The 19,948-nt window shown below is 32.0% G+C and overlaps 2 protein-coding genes across 2 annotated transcripts; both read left to right on the forward strand.

The window, feature by feature from the left end:
- The first annotated feature begins 4,559 nt into the window (after positions 1-4,559).
- On the forward strand, positions 4,560-7,324 carry LOC127149923 (uncharacterized). Its single transcript, XM_051086319.1, has 7 exons — positions 4,560-4,687; positions 5,633-5,746; positions 5,837-6,072; positions 6,184-6,399; positions 6,475-6,666; positions 6,748-7,102; positions 7,188-7,324. The coding sequence occupies exons 2-6, from the start codon at positions 5,638-5,640 to the stop codon at positions 7,093-7,095; spliced, it is 1,101 nt and encodes a 366-aa protein (XP_050942276.1). The 5' UTR covers positions 4,560-4,687; positions 5,633-5,637; the 3' UTR covers positions 7,096-7,102; positions 7,188-7,324.
- A 10,662-nt stretch (positions 7,325-17,986) lies between these two features.
- Positions 17,987-18,659, forward strand: LOC103491814 (glutaredoxin-C1-like). The gene has a single exon (XM_008451918.3). It carries the CDS (start codon positions 18,064-18,066, stop codon positions 18,445-18,447), a length of 384 nt encoding a protein of 127 aa, XP_008450140.1. The 5' UTR covers positions 17,987-18,063; the 3' UTR covers positions 18,448-18,659.
- The last annotated feature ends 1,289 nt before the right edge of the window (positions 18,660-19,948 follow it).

Below are 19,948 nucleotides of genomic sequence, written 5' to 3' on the forward strand. Positions count from 1 at the left end.
TTAAATATGATTTAATTAATGAATAATTTAATTATTTATTTAATTTTAATATTAATTTAATTAGTTAAATTAATAGAGAACGTGGGTAGATTTTCCATGTTCCCCATTTTACTCTTCAAGTTTCCTCTTCTTCAAACTGAGGAGGAGGGAGATACTGGTATGTGAGAACGGAATAGTTTTGTGAATTGTGTGTACTGCAATTTCTCTTCAACTCCTCTTACTTGGCCTTTAACACCTTAATCGCAAAGTAGTTACTGAGTCTTTAAAGTTTTGTCGTTTAACCATAACCTATCTCGCGAATTACCTTAAACATCTATTGCTTTTCGCATAAACCTTTCTTCAAGATGCCTTCTCCTATTCAACCCGCCTAATCTAGAACATTTAGCCACATTTTTAACCTTTCAGTTCTTAATTTAGATGTGGGTCTTACAATTCTTTTCCTCTTTTGAAATTTTGTCCTCGAAATTTAAGTAACAAGAAAATAACTCCACGCTTTCCAAAAACTCTATCTTCATTACTTGACTTTGTAAATACATCCTTACATGGTGTAAAAAAGTTATAAAAAAAATTACAAACAAAAAACTTTACACCATTTTCTTTTCTTGTTTCCCTTTGAACTCTACATCTACCACTTGCTTTATCAATTGTAAAGCCTCCTCGCATAGGTTGTTATACTGAGTGAGAGGCCACTTGTCTTTGCATCGATCCTTCTTCGTCTATCTTCATCTTATTTTGGCATTCATTCTTGTAATGCCCTTTCTTGCCACACAGGGAGCAAGTAATATTTTTCCTTCTACACATTCTTGTATGATTTCTTTCACAATCTTTACATTGAGATTTTTTATCGCTAATCCAATGCGATCCTTGACTAACAATGGTCTTAGCCTTCTTATTTCTGACGCTTCCTTTTTCTCCTTCTTCGTTTAATTCAGAACTTGGTTTTTTTACTCCCAGACTTTTCTTTACTCATAGAGTTGCATTTACTAATTGCACATAGTCACTTCTTGCCATAATAGATACTACAAAGTTCTGGTTTCTCCTCTTAGTCCATTCACAAATTGCCTACATCATTTAGCTTCTAAATCAATTAGCGTCATAAATACTTAGCTAACTCCGTAAACTTCTTCTCATATTCTGCGACGGAGAGCTCTCATTGCTTTAAGTGTAGAAATTCATCTCTTTTATCATCTCTATAAGTCTCAGAAAAGTATTTGCCATTGAAAATCTCCTTGGAGTCTTCCCAGTCTACTCTTCTTCCTTTGTTTTCCTCTAGAGTCCATCAATCTTCAACCTCTCCTTGTAGCGAAAACACAGCCAAGTCTACTTTTCTCTCTTCTGGACATTGCATAATGTGAAAACACTTATCTAGTGTGTCCTTGGCCACTTTTTCGCTTCTTCCAGTCTAGTTGTCCCATTAAACTTAGTGGCTCCTAACGCTTTTAATCTTTCTATTCCATACTTTTTCTCAAGTTGTTTTTCTATCACATCTTTAAGCAACCCTATCATATAACGCTTCTTTTTGCTCTCTCGCCGCATCAGGGTTAACGGAGTGCACTTCTGAGTCCATTGTGGGCTTAGTAGTTTCTCTTGATCCACTTCTTCCAACCTTTCCTCTTCTGGGTGGCATGTCTACTTCCACTACTCCATACAAAAATAATTTAAGCATTTAGCCATACAAAATCACACTAAAAACTACGAGGCTTCCCAAAACCATGCTCTGATACCAAGTTTTCACACCTCGTCCCGTACATGCTTGTTTGTTTATGTACTATATTTTTACAAGTGTTATACTCGTAGATTTAACATGAGGGGCTATAATTGAGCGACTAAATAGGATTATACGATAAAAGGTACACTCCTATTCATGTGTTGCTAAATTGCTAAAGATAAACATTATCGTGCAAGTTTTCCTCTTTGTTGCCAAGTATAAGCAAAGAAAGGTTTTCTGGTAAGTCCAAGGTCGAACACATAAAATTTAAGTTTCGAATTTATCCTATCGTGCTAAATCATGTCCTAACTATTTACACTACTGTGCTTGGCGGTGCAAGGTAAGCATAGCGAGATGGAAAAATTGAATGTGAACTCATTATAGATATGGCAAGAAAGGAAGGGTTTAATTGTCTAAACGCAATAATTTATGCTTTAATACTTCAAGGCGATACAAAGCATTTACTAACTCAGAATTAGGGCGAGCAACCTTTCAGCGCTTTTGCCATACTTGCTTGCTTTTTGGGATGCAAATACACAAAGTTAAGCTATGATTTTTATCTGATCATCTTGAATGTGCTATTAGTAACTTATCATTAATTAAGGCAGGCAACCTCTCGGTGCTATCACCACACACAGTATCCTCTCGATAATGTATGAGTTTGGCGATAAGATTGTATTGCTACATTCTTCTCACCACTTGCTTAGCTAAATGTGGTTCTCACTTGTTAGGCGATTACGATCAATATCATTGTTCTTCTCTCGAATGTACAATGTTAAGATATTCACGTTTAACTTAACAAAACTAATTGTACATCCATTCTAATTATTTAAGCATTAAAAACACATTTCATTACTAGTTAGCTAACCAAATAGATTGAACATGGAAAGAATAAGAAATATGAGAGAATGAAAGAAGAAATGCATTGCTTTAATAAAAACAATTTTGGCCTCTCGGCCATGGTATTAGTCTTACAAAACAACACAAAAAAAAATACAAGCTGGAGTACAAGAGAAGATGTTACGCCGCAAAGTCTGATTTTTCATACTCTTTGGCTCTGATTTTTGCCTATTGATGAGGGTAAAGATGGAGGGGATGATTCTCTCTCTCTCTTTTGTTCTATGCTCTCACCTAAAACTCATGGGAAGGGAGAAGACGAACGATGTAAGAACTTGCTCTCCGGTTAAATGTGCATACCTTATTCTAGAGTGAGATGCTCTATTTAAAGGCAAGAGTTGATGTTGACAAGACACCACGCGTCATTAAGGCCTCTGAAAAGCTGCAACAACGCTGCGTAGACGTCATTTTATCCTTTCTCTGAATTTTCCGCCAACCAATTTTGTTTGTTAGTGCCTTGATCACCTAGCTTTTACTGCTTTTCACCGCAAAGGTTGAACATGCCTTGTCGCGTAAATATGATATCGCCGAGCTTCACTCCTTTTTACCTAAAATTCTGTAATTAGAGTACTAAAACATAGTAAAATAGGGATAAGGTTCTTTTATATCATGCATTTCGCTAATTAATCAAATCGCCTATTTTTTTCCTCCATTTTCTTCTATTTTCATGCGATAAGACTTAATTAGTTTACTTAAAATGATACAAATAACATATAAGTTATCAGTACACGTCCTTGCTTAGTATATTAGACGTGGTATAACTTGAGCATTCTTGATGCGTTTAAACTTCAAAGACACTCAGTCTTGAGTTTCTTAAACTTTGCTTAATCGCCCCATGACTTTCCTTTGTTTTAACTTATAATTTTACAAGTACTTTTAAGCGATAAGAATACTTAACACAAAGAAGTAAACCAAACTAAAACTTTATTAAACTTCACTAAGCGTTTTACAGTAACTTTACAACAAATGTTTAAACATACCTCTTAAAACTTAAAAAGTAAAACGCCTTGACAGATTTCTCGCCTAGTAAACTCTTCAAATTCCTTTTACTTGGCCTTACGCCTTAATCTCAAAGTAGTACCGAGTCTTTAAATTTTTACCACTTAACTATAACCTATCTTGCGAATTACCATAAACATCTATTGCTTTTCGCATAAACCTTGCTTCAAAACGCCTTCTTTTATTCAACTCGCCTAATCCAGAACACTTAGCCAAATTTTTAACCTCTTAGTTCTTAATTTAGGTGCAGGTCTTACATTTAATAGTTATGAAAGATAAAGAAATGGGAGAATGGAAGTCGAAAGAAATTGCATTCAAACTTAAAGTTTTAGGCCTTTTGGCCATGGAGTTTAAATTAAAAATATAATTAAAAAAATTTACAAATAAAAGTACAAAGATGTGTATCGAGCCGTAGAGTATGATTTCTCATACTCTTTGACTTTGTTTTTACCTATACATTGAGGGAAAGCGGAAGGGGGGATCTCTCGACTATGTTCTAAGCTCTCACCTAAAATAAAGAAGGGAAAAATGGAAGTTGGAAATGAGCTTGCTCTATGGTAGAATTCACATATTGTTCTTGCACTACAAGAAAATGGAGCATTCCTGACGCCGAAAAGCACGTCGGCATAAAGAACATCGGGAATAAGGGCTTTCTCGACGCCCTCAATAACGCGTCGGGAGCTGCGTCGGGAAAACCATCTTTCCCGATGCACCACAAAGGCGTCGGCAAGAATACGTCGGGAAAAGGGTTTTTCCCGACGCCGTGAACAGTGCGTCGGGAGCGGCGTCAGGAATAGGGGTTTTTCCCGACGCCGCGTGAAACGTCGGGAAAAGGGGTTTAATGAGCGTCGGGAATTCCCCTTTTCCCGACGCATTTTGAGGGATTTCCCGACGCCACGTCACTGCGTCGGGAAATCCCCTTTAAATTCGTTTCAGTTCTGTATTCACAGAACCGAAACCGAGAGGAGGAGAAAAAGAAAGAAGAAGAAGAAGAAGTCGCCGTCGTGCATAATCCTTTTGTTCCGCCGCCGTCCGTCGCCGACCGCCCTCGCCGTTGTTCCTCGTCGCCGTCTGCCACTTTAGGTAAGTGAAATATGTAAATTTATTTAGTTTAAGTTTATGTTTTAGGTTTTTTTTTTATAAAAATTAGTTTAGGGTTTTTTTTTGATGAAAATTAGTTTAGGATTTTCTTTTGGAATAGATTTTTGTTTGTTAAATGTATTTTTATATTTGAATTGAAAATTGAAAATTGAAATTGGAGGGGAGGGGGGTTAATAGTTAAATTGAATTAGGGGGATGTATAGTTAAATTTAAAATTGAATTGGAGGGAGGGGGTTTAAGTTAAATTGAAATTGGGGGGGGGGGGGGGGGGGGGGGGAGGGGAATTTATAGTTGAATGGAAAATTGAAATTGGAGGGGGGTGGAGTTAATAGTTAAATTGAATTAGGGGGGATGTATAGTTAAATTTAAAATTGAATTGGAGGGAGGGGGTTTAAGTTAAATTGAAAATTGAAATTGGGGGGGGGGGGGGGGGAGGGGAATTTATAGTTGAATGGAAAATTGAAATTGGAGGGGGGGAGTTAATAGTTAAATTGAATTGGGAATGTAATATGTGTGTTAAGATTTGTTTTGGCTATACTGCAGTTATGGTAGCTTTTTTGTTCTGAATTTTTTTATGTTTGGGATGGCTATCCTGCAGTTATGGTAGCCTTTTTTGTTTTGAATTTGCTGGTATCAATGGGTGGTAGTTAGGATAGCTTGAAGTATTTTGTTGTTAATAATTAGGTTGTGTTGGCTATCCTGCAGTTATGGTAGCCTTTGTAGTTTGGAGGGGTTTGTAGGATGCGAAGATATTTTGAAGTATTTTGTTGTTAATAATTAGGTTGTGTTGGCTATTCTGCAGTTATGGATAAGGGTTGGATGAAACTTAGAAATAAGTTATCCCTTGAGTATAGACATGGAGTGACCCAATTTTTAGCTATGTATTTGTATTTGGTTATTGAATGTTTGTTTTTTATATGTCCATAGTCATTATGTCATATCGACGATCAAATTTTATGGAGACGGACGATATGTTCCTCCAGTTTGAGGAGGATTTAGATAACATTGCGGGAGGGTCGTCATCTGTGGGCGACAATACGGGTGAGTCTAAGAATTTTATTCATTTTTAACTTACAAATATTTCATGTAGGGGTTCCTAACTTTATATGTTATTGTCTATTTATTGAGCAGGGTCTTTTTCTCAACAAACGACTCCGACTCCTAGGAGACGTGCGCAGTCTCGACTCTTGGAGTTAGAGCGCCACGTTGCAATAAATGGGCGCATTCCGATGACGATCGCCCCTGGAGCGGAGAAGCCTATTTCTCCACACGCCGTTCGCTTCAGCCAAGCGATAGGCGTGTGCGTGCGAAAGACATTTCCTGTCCGCTGTCTTAAGTGGGCGGATGTTGGGAGAGAATACATTGAGGTCGTCAAGGGCGACCTCCAGATAATTAAATGCACTACACATTTATATATGATTTCATTTGAAACATATCTAACTTTAACCAATCTAATGTTTTATGTTTGTAATGTGCAGCGATTGTTTGTGCTTGATTTCAATGATCAAGCAATGAACAAGTTTGTTGAGCATCAGATGCTCACGACCTTTAAAGAGTTCCGGGCCGACTGTCATAGACATTTCAAAAAGTACAGCGACCCAGAGAAGGCTCGTGCCAACCCACCAAACACATTGGTTGGACGTGATGAGGATTGGCACTTCCTCTACGACCATTATATCAGCCGTGCATTCCAGGTATTTGTCATGATTAATTATGATAACAAGTTTTAATATGTATAAGAAATAAACAATATAATTGTTTTAATGCAGGAGCAATCACGGACAAACAAGGCTGCTAGACAGAAGCAGCCTTACAATCATAGTAGCGGGTCCAAGTCGTTTCTACAACGACAGTATGAGCTCGCTGAAAGAAGAGGGCATCCGGTCGATCGTGTGGAATTGTTCCGGGAAACACACGTTCGAGCTGGGACATTCGTGTCGCAGGCCGCCGAGGATGCGCATGTAAGTTATACCCTTATTAATTATCCACTTTTATTATATATTTTTGCGCGTTACCTAACATAATTTTTAAATTTGTTGCAGAATCAAATGCTGGAACTCCAATCCCAGCCTACCCCAGAGGGTAGTCAGCCACTCTCTGAGGATGAGATATGCGATCAGGTGTTGGGTAGACGACCAGGCTACTCAAAACGCCTTGGTTGGGGACCCAAGCCGAAGGCCCGCAGAACGGCAAGTGCAAGCAGTTCGTCGACATCTTGTTCGCAGTCCACACAAAAAGAGATTGAATTACAAGCTAAACTTCATGAAGCTTTGGAACGGATTGAAGTACAAGATAGAAATCACCAAGCATTAGCTTCACAAGTGGAAGCTATGAAAAAGATGATTGAAGACCTAACTCGTGCACAACAGGGACCACCACATGATCCCTAGCTCTGCGGTACGTCGTATATGTCTCTATTATTCTTAAGTTTTTGCAATATATGATTATGTATTAAACTTAGTTATTTTTATACCATTTTTAGGACCGAAGGTGTAGAATGACGCGCATACGCACCTCGTTGGGAGATTGGGTCTTATGTTTATGTTTTTTCTATATTGAGAACTATATTTTCTTGTAGTCAACTTATTCGTATTATTAATTTTAATTCTATTTTTTTAATTTGTGTTTGTATATTTATTAATTTATTTTAATTTAATCCAAAATGTCGTGAAATTTTTTTGAGCAATCCGAACATCATTGTGAATGTTTGAGCAAAATATTATAAGGAAAAAAGTAAAAATAAAATATTTTAAAAAATATATAAAAAATATTTCCCGACGTTCATTACGTCGGGAAAAAAAACGTCGGAAAAAAGGTTTTCCCGACGCCGTCGATGCCGACGCATCTCCCGACGTCGGGAAAGCCTTTCCCGATGCCGATTTGGTACGGCATCGGGAAAGCCTCTCGCGACGCATTTCTCCCGACGTTCTTCCCGACGCCGTTTTGTACGTCGGAATATCCTTTCCCGACGTACTTTGCATTTTTGCCGACGTATTTGTGCGTCGGGAGTACCCACGTCTTTTGTAGTGTTGAAGATGTAGCCTTTTATTTATAGGCGAGGATTAACTGGACGTGTCATAGTATGGATTTCACTAATTCTCTGAAAAGTTCCTTTACACCGCAGACGTCACATTTGTCATTTTCTGACATTCGTGCCAACATCTACTAGTGACATGGAATGCCTAACTTTATTCTTCTAATTGCCTTGTTGGTCGCGTGCATCCCTGCTTGATGTTTGTCACTTGGCTACTTTTCTTCTTTTTTTTTTCACCTAAAATTATTCATAAGGACATGAAAAACATGATAAACAATCATAAAGCTCTTTTGTAACTTGTAACGCGTAACTGAAATATTTTATCAATTTAACTACACGTTATCTTCCTTTTTCATGTGTGAAGACTTCATTATTTTATTCAAAATTCTATAATAAATTTAATTTCTACAAGTTCTTAAAGTACAATAAGAGTTTTATCTTTTGTTAAAGTATATGAATGTTTTATAAAACTGAGAAATAAAGTTTAAGCTAAAATTGTTCATGTTTTATTAAAGCTAGTCATTCATCGAGTCTTTCAGCTCATTCTTTCAAATGTTTTTGTTTCCCAGGTAATGATCATGATCTAAGAGCTCAGACTACCACTGCCAGATGTCTAATTTGTCTGATAGAATTCAATTTGTCATTGTATGCAGTGAACTTATGTACTATATGTCACGATAGAGTATGTGTGAGTTGTATAAGAGTTTCGTCACATTGAGTTATTTTTGTGAAACAAGTTTTATTACGGTATGTTTTTTTGTTGTGTTTTAAAATAAGAAGTTTACTAGATTTCTATTTAACCATGTCTTTAATGTAAAGTAAGTTTTGTAGTAAAAGGGTTGGTATGTGTCAGAAGAGAGTTGACATATACTGGCTCCACACATTTTCCTTCGACTAAAGAGGATGCTAGAGAGGGGTATTGATAAATTGTATAAATACAAGTTATTGTAGCTTTTTAGGAGAGAAGTCATACTCAACGGCTCAACACTTATTTTTATACTTCCTGTTGTAATTTCTGTAATTGTATTTGTAATTTAAACTACATGGCTGCCGAAAGGCCTAAAGCATTATTTATGAATGCAATTTGTTTCTACTTCCATTCTCCCATTTCTTTACATTTCATAGTTATCAAAGTCTAAGTAAGTAGGGATAAATGACGTAAGGAGTAGTTAATGTTAGAGAATCTAAATGTCTGCGTTATTTGTCTTATTCAATTAAATGCAACCATTAATGCCTTATCTTATTTGAAAGAAAGGATAAAGCCTTAATTGTTGTCACTTGGCGCATGATGACCTAGACTTAGCTAAATAGGCATCAAAAGGAATGTAGCAATACAATCTTGTCGCAGGACTTATCATTAGCATACATATCATAAATGCAAGTGTGTGCGACGAAGGCACCAAGAGGTTGCTCCTCTTAACATAGGATATGTTGCTCATAATTAATTTAGAAGGATTAAACACAAATCATCTTTTAACTTCAAGTATTTGGATCCCAAAAGCCGAGCAGGTGTGGAGAAGGCAAGGAGAGGTTGCTCACCATAAATCTGAAGTTAACAAATGCTTTGTATCGCCTCGATGCATTAGTTCCCCTTACCTTACACTTAGTTATTTAGACATTCCTGCATCATCATAGCCAACATATACGAGTTCACATTCCAGCACATCTCATAGCCATGTATACCTTTCTACTCCATCGCACATAATGTAAATATATAGGATACATCAAACTATTCATATCATTTATATTGTATAGATACCGCACGACCTTAGGATGCATGATCAGCCTACTAGAATCATTAATTTCTCATGTTCAACCTTGGCTTACACAGAAAATCTCGCTCTTCGCTTACACTTGGACAAGAGAGAGAAAAACTTGTACTCAAAACGATGAATCATTGTAGTTAGCAACACTTAGGTATGAATATGCACCTTTTACCACATGAACCTAACCTAGTCACCAACTCTAGTTGCATAATTAGAACCTAATTAGAACATATTCACAATAAAGAACGAAACAACCAGGCGTGACCTAATTTCCACTATCTAGTAAAACAGTCAATACAGTTTCTCCTAGGTCACAATAAGTGCACTAATGTACCATACCTTAGTGCAGTAAGTGCACTAATGTATCTTGCCAATAACACAAGACCAGATAAAGCATTCTCAGTAATAATTTAACAAGATATAGTTCTACCCCGAAAAAAGACGTTGGAATAAAGTTAAGCACGCACTTCGTTATCTTTAAGGGACGATTGATATGAGTCTATTTTATTAAAACAAATCAAACTTTGATCTAGATGGTTATGTAGATGTTTTATATTTATCTGACCTATACAAAACAATTTGTAAAGCAAACCATTACAACCACTTCATCTAATCATACAAAAATTCTTACAATTCATGAAGCTAGTAGAGAATGTATGTGGTTAAGGTCGATGACTCATCATATTCAAAAAACATGTGGTTTTTCTTTCGGTAAAAGTTTACCAACAATATTATTTGAAGACAATATTGCATGTATAGCACAAATCAAAGGAGGGTATATAAAAGGAGATAGAATAAAGCATATCTCAACAAAACTCTTCTACACACACATGACCTTGAAGAAAATGGTGACATTAGTGTTCAACAAATTTCATCAAAAGACAACTTACAGACTTATTCACAAAGGCATTACTCACATCAACATTTGAAAAGCTGGGGCCTAACATTGAAATACAACGACTTAAAGAACTTAAGTGATGTATTTCTGAGCGTGAGTAGAAATATTGCAGTTATTTCCTTTGACTATTGATGTTTCCATTAGGTTTTTTAGTAAGGTTTTTACTAAGTCATTTATTAAAGTATATAAAATATTGGGTTTTATGAAAAATATAACAAAGTGGTAAAATATTTATACTATATAGAACAATTTCAAAAACGGAAAAAGTTCATATACCCACAATAGTAAATACAAAAAATACCATAGTTACCACGTGATTTTGGCCACACGCGCACAAGTAATCTTCTTCTAGATGATCATGTACTACAGTTTAAACAAATGATCTACAATCGTTTAGGCAATGATACACGATTATGTAGTTCTTTATAACAATGGGAAAAAATGCTTCAAATTTAACGATTGTGTTGACCATGTTAAATGATCGTGTTGACCATGGTAAACGATTGTGTTGCTCATGAAAAAATGATCGTGTTGATTATGATAATCAATCATGTAGTTCAATGTAAATGATCGTTAAAAACTTTAAATCTAACGATCGTGTTAACCATGCTAAATGATCGTGTTAACCATGCTAAACGATAGTGTAAACTACGATAATTAATTGTTTTGATCATGTGAACACAATTGTGTAGTTCTTTTAAACAATAGTGTTAACCATGGTAAATGATCATGTTGATCATTTAAAATGATATTTAAATGATCTTGATATTGTCGAATATGAGGAAGATGAAGATGAATATTGAAACAATCGTGAAATAGTTTCAAATAATCTTGCCAAAAATGATGAAGATGGAACAAGAGATTTAAACAGAAGAATTAATGGTTTAAAATAGAAAAAAAAAATCTGGAAGGGGAGATAAAGAAATTTGGAAAAGAAGAAATCACAAAGAAGGAAGAAGAAGAAAGAGAAATGACAAAATATTAGGGGCAAATCTAAAAATTATGAAAATATTTTATGGGTTTTATGGGCATTTGTTTTTTGTTACACTGGTCGTAAATATTTTTTGGTTTTATTACACTTATGTAAATTATCGATAAAATAATGTACTTTTTTTCCTCACTAGAGTTTTTTTTGATGGGTTTTTTCCTAGTAATGTTTTAATGAACCATTTATTTTATATAATATGGATATTTAAGGGGGAGTATTATAAATATAATTATATATTATAAATGTGTAGATATCCATAACATACTTAAGTTACCAATTGTGATATAACTCGCATTCAAATCCATATTCTAACATTCATCCTATTGAATTTCATATTGTAACATATTCTATGAAACTACAATTGTTCAATTGTTTTCTATACTTTTTCTATCTTCTCTCTTCTTCTGTATTGTTTTATTGTTCTTGTTTAGCTTCTTTGTTCCTTATTTTATAATAATATATATGTAATATATCCCTTTTTGTTTTTTTTTTAGAAATCTATGGTATATACTTTGCGTTATAGCTATGTACGAGAAAATATATTTTTTTAAAGGTCACATTTTTATTCTAGATTTTCTATTTAAAAAAAAAATACATTTTGTTTGACTAATATCTGCCTCACCTTAAAAAAAGGATTTTTTCTTAAAAAATTTATGTATCAAAATTACTTCTTATAAAATTAAATTCGAACTTTAAATATAAATTTCTTTAAATAGTTGAATTATTTAGTTTCCATATCTCCTCCCTCGTTTTTGTTCCATATCTGTTAACTTATGTTTTCTTTTTCTCATAGTTATTCCATCTACATTTAAAGTAAGTTACCTTTTTTTATATTTTTTCAAAATTGTGTTTTTCTTCTTCTTCTTTTTTTTTTTTTTTTTTTTTTAATCTTGGTATGAAAATGAGATTTAGATTTAGTAGTTTGAAATTGAAAGCAAGACTGAATAGTCTTAATTTTCAACTTTATGAAACACATGCAAACCACGTAGTTCCTACGGGTTATTTAAGAAAAACGGTGGTATAATGAAATTAAAAATAAATAAATGAAATATTATAATAATCGTAGTCATCCAAAGATATGGAATCAAATCAATGGCTATAAAGTGAGGATAGAGAATCCAAACTATCATTTAAAGGAACAACTTTTCAATATTTTTCTTTTGTAAATGCCAATGAATAATTTCTTTAATCGGTATTTTTTAAAAAAAAAAATTAAAATTTCTGGAAATATCCCAAATAACCCCCAAGAACGCATAAAATAACATATCTGAAGAACAAAGAATTTTGTATGAAATAAAGAGGTGGCAAATGGGAATAGCTTTTGGTGGAAATTAATTAAAGAAAGCATATAACAAACAAATGTGGATGGATGGATAACATAACACACACTCCTTTTCTCGCATCTCTTTTCTATTTCTTTAACATATCCCATTTTCATTTTCTATCTATAAACCTTTTAAATTGATCTCATTTTAACGTCATAATTTTCTTTTTTCTAAATATAATGTATCAAATCAAAATACAAAAAAAGTTATCTCATAGTATAATACGGTCAAAGCAATAAAATCAGTACAACGCTAACCAAACCAAAACTGCAACAACAAAAGACCAACAAAGAAATAAAGAAACCAACAAAGACCTCAAGCAATCAAAAAATCAAATAAAACCATTGACCAATTTGATTGATATTTTTGGAAAAAGAATATTTTAAAACACTAGAATTCCCCAACCTTTTACTAATTAACATGACACGCCCACACCAACTCAGCATCCCCACATACCAATCCTACGGGATCATACTTTTTTAAGAACCCTACCTTTTACTTTAAGAAACTTTAAAATTTTACCATTTACATCCGCCGAAGAGTGTTTAAATTTATCATTATCTGCCGCCCTTTACTATATTTACATAGGCGGAATGGTAAGTTTAAGGTTAAACTAGGTTGGTAGTCTATTAAATACCACTTCAATTTTTTTAAATTAAATTTATTTTCTTTTCATGCCTTACAATAACTTAAATTTTCTTTAAATAAAATAGTTGAATTCTTAGTAAAATTTTAAAACAAATATCAATCTTCAAGAAGTTACTTTTTTCTAACTTTCAAGATTTCACTTTATTTTTAAAATTATTTGTAGATTGTAGATAAGAAAGAAAGTTAATTAGAGGTGAAACTAGTGTTTATATGCATGTTTAATTTTCAAAAACAAAAAACTACAATCAAAATGGTTAACAAACAGAACATAAATATTTCTAATAGGGTCTTAAACATTTAATTATTTATTTCTAATATGTCTCTAAACTTTAAGAAGTTTAACTTTATTTGACCAATTTGATATTTTCTCAAAAAAAAAAAAATCGAAAGTTTAATATTTTATTAGATACAAAATTCAATTTAATATATCAGGATAGATTCCTTAATTTACTAGAGATAATGTTGAGTATTAACTAACCCTATTAAACACACCTAAAAGTACTGGGCACCTATATATTACTTTTAAGGTTCATAAGTCCATCAACCACATACACATATAAATAACTATATTTAGAGTCATAGTTAAATTGTAAAGATAGAAAATTGTCATTTTAATCTAGACTAAAATGAAACAGATATAAAAGCTTATAAATCGAAATTATGATGTGTTATTTTTCAATTTTAATAAGTAAAAATTTTCGGATTAACAATTAGATGTATAATATTTTTTTTAAAAAAAAATGAAAATGTAATAAAATCTATCAATATAAATTTTATTTTTATTTAATTTGTGCTAGTAATAAACTTCTATCAATGTTATAATCTATTATTAATAGATTTCGAGAGGAAAATTTAACTTTTGTTATATGAGTAAATTCATTTAAATTGTATTATATTAGTTAATACTTTTAACTATTTTTTTTTTAAGAATAAAGAAAATAGAATGAATAATTGATTTTTATTAATGGTTGTTTATTAGACATATATTCTTTCCTATTGAACTTGGAAATATTATTTCGTTAGTTGATTTAAAAAAAGGAACCGCCCAAATCCAAAGTATATAAGCATCTCTCAATCAATGGAATCACCAAATCTTGTGCATATTCATGCAACTAAATCGCTTCACTAACCTCATTCCATTTCTTCGTAACAAAACACACAATAATATTGTTCCTTTATTCTTCATCATCCTCACCTTTTTTCTACTTCTATCTCCCATTAGAATTTCTCGACCCACCCAGTTAGATTACATTCAAATATTTTATTGTATTTCATCATCTTTTTCCCTATCCTACAATGTTATCAACTATATATATATAGGTAAAGTTAAAAGCGATTGAACTTATTTCTAATTTTGTAATATGTGAGTTGGATTAGACAATAATTATTAAATATATTGTTATTTGATTCATCATATTAGTTTGTAAAATATAACATGTGTATTGTTATACGTATATTTACCCTTTGTAACTTTAAATTTAAAGTTATTAAGTTTTAGTAATATGATGCTATATTTGACTTATTAGTCCATTGTGTATTGTATTATTGATTGGAGTATAATGTGGGTTTTCTTTTCAAATTAAAATCTAGAGTGATATTTCGTTTTAAAATCACTAAATTTTTGATTTAGTTCCTACTAAAGACTCTATGAATTGGTTCAAATCATGTATGAAGTCCAATCAAAACTTTCAATTGATATTTGGGTTGGATTGATTGAAATTTTGTCACCAATGTTATTGAATTGAACGTCCCTAATTTCTGTACATCCTATTTGACTTATTTCCCTCTACATTATATTCTCTTGGTTAGTATATTTTTGATGATTTCATGAGCTTTCAAATGTATGGTTAAAGGAAAGGGGGTGGTCTTGTCTTGTCAAATTGGGACCAGGAGGATTCAAAACAATTGTGCATGTCCAAATACACAGTTTCTCTTAATTAAATTTGTATGTGTAAACATAATCAATGAGATAATCAAACCTTTCTTCTTTATTACATAAGAATATCAATGATTGATTACAAATATTCTTCTCCAATAATTGTCATTTCCATCATTTCACTAAAAGGACACCATAAATAGCATTTGCTACAAAGAACAATGTACATTGGGTATTGGGTATTGAACTTATCACTTTTTAAAATTACATATATCTAACTACATTTTTAAATCATGATATATTTCATTATACAAACTACACCCCTTATCATTTCAAAGATTTTAAAGTTTGATTATTTGTTTAAAAGTATTTGAACTAAAAGAAAGTAAAAGAAAAAAGTTTTCACACATGTACAATACATTTAAACGTGTTTAATCTACAACCGTGTTAGAGATTGATTTTTAATCCATAATTTTTGTTTCGTTAAAAATATATGAAGTGAATATAAATTCATGTGCTTTTAGAAAAAAAAAAAACTAAATCTAAAACGAAATTAATTTAATTAATTAAAAAAAAATCTACCAAACATCGCAAAATAAACAACACGAAAATAATCCAAAATAACTTTGAAATGAAATCTTTCTTTTATCATAGATAACTTTAGTAAAAAAAAAGGAGTTCGAAAATTATGATGAGAAAAGGTTGTTGTGTATTAGTCATAAGAGTGCATACTCTATTTGGTTTGTGGTGATATATTTAGAAAATATAGGACAAAAAATAAACTCGTACAAATAGGAAAAAGAAAAGGGGAAAATCAAATTAAAGCACACATTGTTAGAGTGAACTTTTGGTGTTTATTTTCATAAAGAAGTTGCCTTACAATGAGCTTGACATTAACTTTTAGCAAATTAAAACCAGTGGCGGTTTGCAAGCTTTTATATGACATTTGATTATATTAAGAGTAGATTTAAATCTGAACATATTTTGAAATATCCATAAACTTAATTTAGAGTTTATTTGTATTCATTTATTAAGTTGAATTCATAGTTTGTTTATTCTCATTCAATTTAAGCAGTTTATTTTCATGTAACATACCATAAAGTCATAATCAATTGTTTAAAAAGAATACAAAATTAAAAATTTCTTAACATATAGACATTTTTTTCTTGAACCAAAAATCATTTAAATACATACAAGTATGAAAGTTGAGAATAACTAAAAAGTTGTAAATTAACTCCTTTTTTTAGTATTCTTTCGATTTCCAAATTTTGAGATAAATTTCCCCATTTCTAGAATATTTTTTTTTTCCGAAAATGGTTGTTGTAGTGTTTAAACTTTATAATTATTTTTTAATATGACTTATTTCTGACTTACTCACTGCTTATTTTAATAACGTTGTTTGTTTTTAATATAAATAAGGATAGAAAATTAAAATTAAACCATATAAAGTCAAATGAAAATAATCAAAACTATATTATTAATTTATTTTTTTAAAAAAAAAAATAGTAGGTGAAGCTGAACTTTTGAAGAAAATGACAAATTTTAAATTCTTAATTCTATATACGCCACCAACAATGTTTTATTTGTGAAAAATAAGAAATGACAACGTAGAGGGAAAAGTTAAATAATGGATGTAGTGAGATGTTACTGTCATTTTCTCCATATCTCTTTCTTCCTCATATTTCTTAATATTTGACTTTTTACACCCATTAGAATCTTTAAATTTATTTAGCCCAAGACTTTTCAATTCCATAAATTTATTTAGCCTAAAACTTAAATACAAATCTTACAATTTTAAACTTAAATAACTTCAGGGAGAAAGGAAAAAAAAAAAGTCTTACAGTTTTTATCATTCAATCTAGTAAGTTCTTATCAATACAATAAAAGAATATATAATAATATTTATAAACATTGACAAAATTTTAAAATTTAAGCTCCCATTAACGTCACTATAGTTTATCGGTAAGTTTTACTAACTATATTTATAAATATTTTAAATGTTTTTACCATTTAAAATAAATTTTTCAAAACAAAAGTTCTCCTTTTTACTTAAGAAAAAAAAAAAAGCACTTACCCATGTAAATTATCAAATATACACACATATTGTACATTATTGATGATCGAGTTTAAAGAAAATTAATAACTGTATAGCTAATTTTGTTCAAAATTTTATAAATAATTTGAGTTTTTCAATCCATGACAATTTCCTATACTATTCAGAAGTTACTTCCTGCGTTGGTAAAATTTATTTGGTGCAGATTTTTGCTTTTGAAACTATTGGTTATGAAAAATTTTACATTTCTTTTAAATTAATAAGTGAATTAGTTAAATTAATAAAAACAAAAAATTACTCTATTCAAATTGTTAGGCCGCAACGAGGGGAGTTTAGCATCAAAGTGATGTTTTTTTCTTTTTTTTTTTTTTTTAAAGGGAGGGAGGGAGGGAGGGAGGGAGAGAGAGAGAGAGAGAGAGAGAGAGAGAGAGAGAGAGAGAGAGAGAGAGAGAGAGAGAGAGAGAGAGAGAGACTTCAAAATTGGAAGGGCAAATAATAGAAAAAATCTGATAGTTGATATAGAGAATAAAATAAAAGATTGTGAAATGTTTATATGATAAAAGAATTAAAATATAAAATAATAATAAAAAATAAAAAAATAGTGTGTATAGTCATCTTTGGACTTTTGCCTACAAAAAGTCTTCTCTATAAATACAATTCCCTCGAATCCCTTTTCTCCTCATTAGCTTTTGCTCTATTCCATCGTCTTTCTTCAATCCAACTTTCCTTTTCTCTTTCAAAATATCACCAAAACCATTGATAACCACAAAATGCAATACCAAGCACAACAACAATATGGAGCTTCCGCTTCTTCTTCCTCCTCCTATTCTGTCAACGATCCCATGCGTCGGATAGAGCGTATGGCGGCCGAGAACGCGGTGGTCATGTTCAGCATGACTTCATGTTGCATGTGCCACGCTGTCAAACGCCTCTTCTGTGGAATGGGAGTTAAGACTACAGTGTACGAGCTCGACGAGGACCCGAGAGGAAAAGAGATAGAGAAGGCTTTGATGCGTTTAATGGGAAGCTCTTCGGCTGTTCCCGCCGTCTTCATCGGTGGGAAACTCATTGGCTCTATGGATAGAGTCATGGCCTCTCATATCAATGGCTCCCTCGTTCCTCTCCTCAAAAGCGCCGGCGCGCTTTGGCTTTAAAACGTCTTCCACCTATGCATCTTGACATTTACAAAATGTCATTAATGTGCATCTTTTCTTGACCGATTGAGATATGTTTGTGTTTTGCAGTAAAAGAAAAAAAAATGTGAATTAAGAAAGTTGAAAAAAAAAAGAGGAAGAGGAGAATGTTGGGTACTTGTAATAATTAGCTCCCTCCTCTGAGAAAAGAAAAAAATAACAGTTTTTTTTTCTTTCTTTCTTGTTTATTATGTGTTTTTGTTTTTGGAAGTTTGAAAAATTGTTTGCCTTTTCTATATCTCAAGAGACGGGTTTCGTTCAAAACCCATTTAGCAAATTATTCTTCATTGCATCATATATAAATGGATAGGATTTGGATTCGAAAATGCATACAGAGAAAATAGTTGCATGGCCAAAAAATGGGAAATTAGGTTATTAAAATAATAATAATGAAAAAAAAAAGGAACATATTTTGAGTAAGGTAAGAATTTATCCATGAGAATGGATAACTACCAAGAAAAAAAAAAGGGAAAAAGGTGTTAAAGAATATAATTAAAACATTAATTTATGGAAACCCAAAATAATTTAAGCATTTAAATTGTAAAGGAAAAAAAAAATGTATTTTAAAGCTTTTTTTTTTTTTTTTTTTTATCTCTTTAATGTAATGGTAATTTAATAATAATAATAGACCAGACAGAATCTAAAACAAGGTAGAAGAGAGAGCTTTGTGGTCCTCCTTGGTCTGCAGATTTGAGTTTCAAATTCAGCCACCGCCACCGCCACTCCCACCCTAAGGAGATGGTCGGAATCTGATGGCAGTTTATGTTTTCTTTGGTTATGGTGGTGGCCGGTGGGAAACATCCGTACAAAAGTGGGACCCACTACCCTTCCTGTTTTAACCATTGTTTTTTCTTTTGTTATTCTACATATGTTTTGGGAGCCGTACTTTAATTTGGTGGATTTTTATATATTAATTACACTAATGATTCGGATTAAATAATAATAATGTGTTAAAAGCTTGAATCCTCTCCACACCACCTCATTTTTAATAGGTAAAATACCATCCTATTTATTCAACTACACTTGCATTCTGACACTGTAATACGTAAAATATTGAAAAGTTGAATCGACCAATGAGCTATGGGAAATGAAAGATTCAATTGGAATTGAGCTAATTAAACTCGCAAGAATGACACGTCACTTTAAGAAGGTTGATGAAAAATATATACAAACTCTAGATTTAGTTCTTTAAAAATAGGATAAGTTTCAAGTGCAAAAGTATGTTTATATAAATCTTAGTATATGGCGACTTAGGAGGTATTTGGTGTGTTTGGTGTTAAAGTATATAGCAACACTAACTAGATGTTCTAGAGATATTAAAAGAGTAGATTAAAATTCTAGAATTAAGTAAACTAAAAGAAAAAAAAAACCTACAAATATCTTATATTTTTTTAGGATAAAGAATTCTAGAATTCTTTTAGATAAGGATAAGAGAGAAATATCTAGAATTATGTAATAAATA

The sequence above is a fragment of the Cucumis melo genome, chromosome 6, assembly GCF_025177605.1.
Source record: "Cucumis melo cultivar AY chromosome 6, USDA_Cmelo_AY_1.0, whole genome shotgun sequence".
NCBI lineage: Eukaryota > Viridiplantae > Streptophyta > Magnoliopsida > Cucurbitales > Cucurbitaceae > Cucumis > Cucumis melo.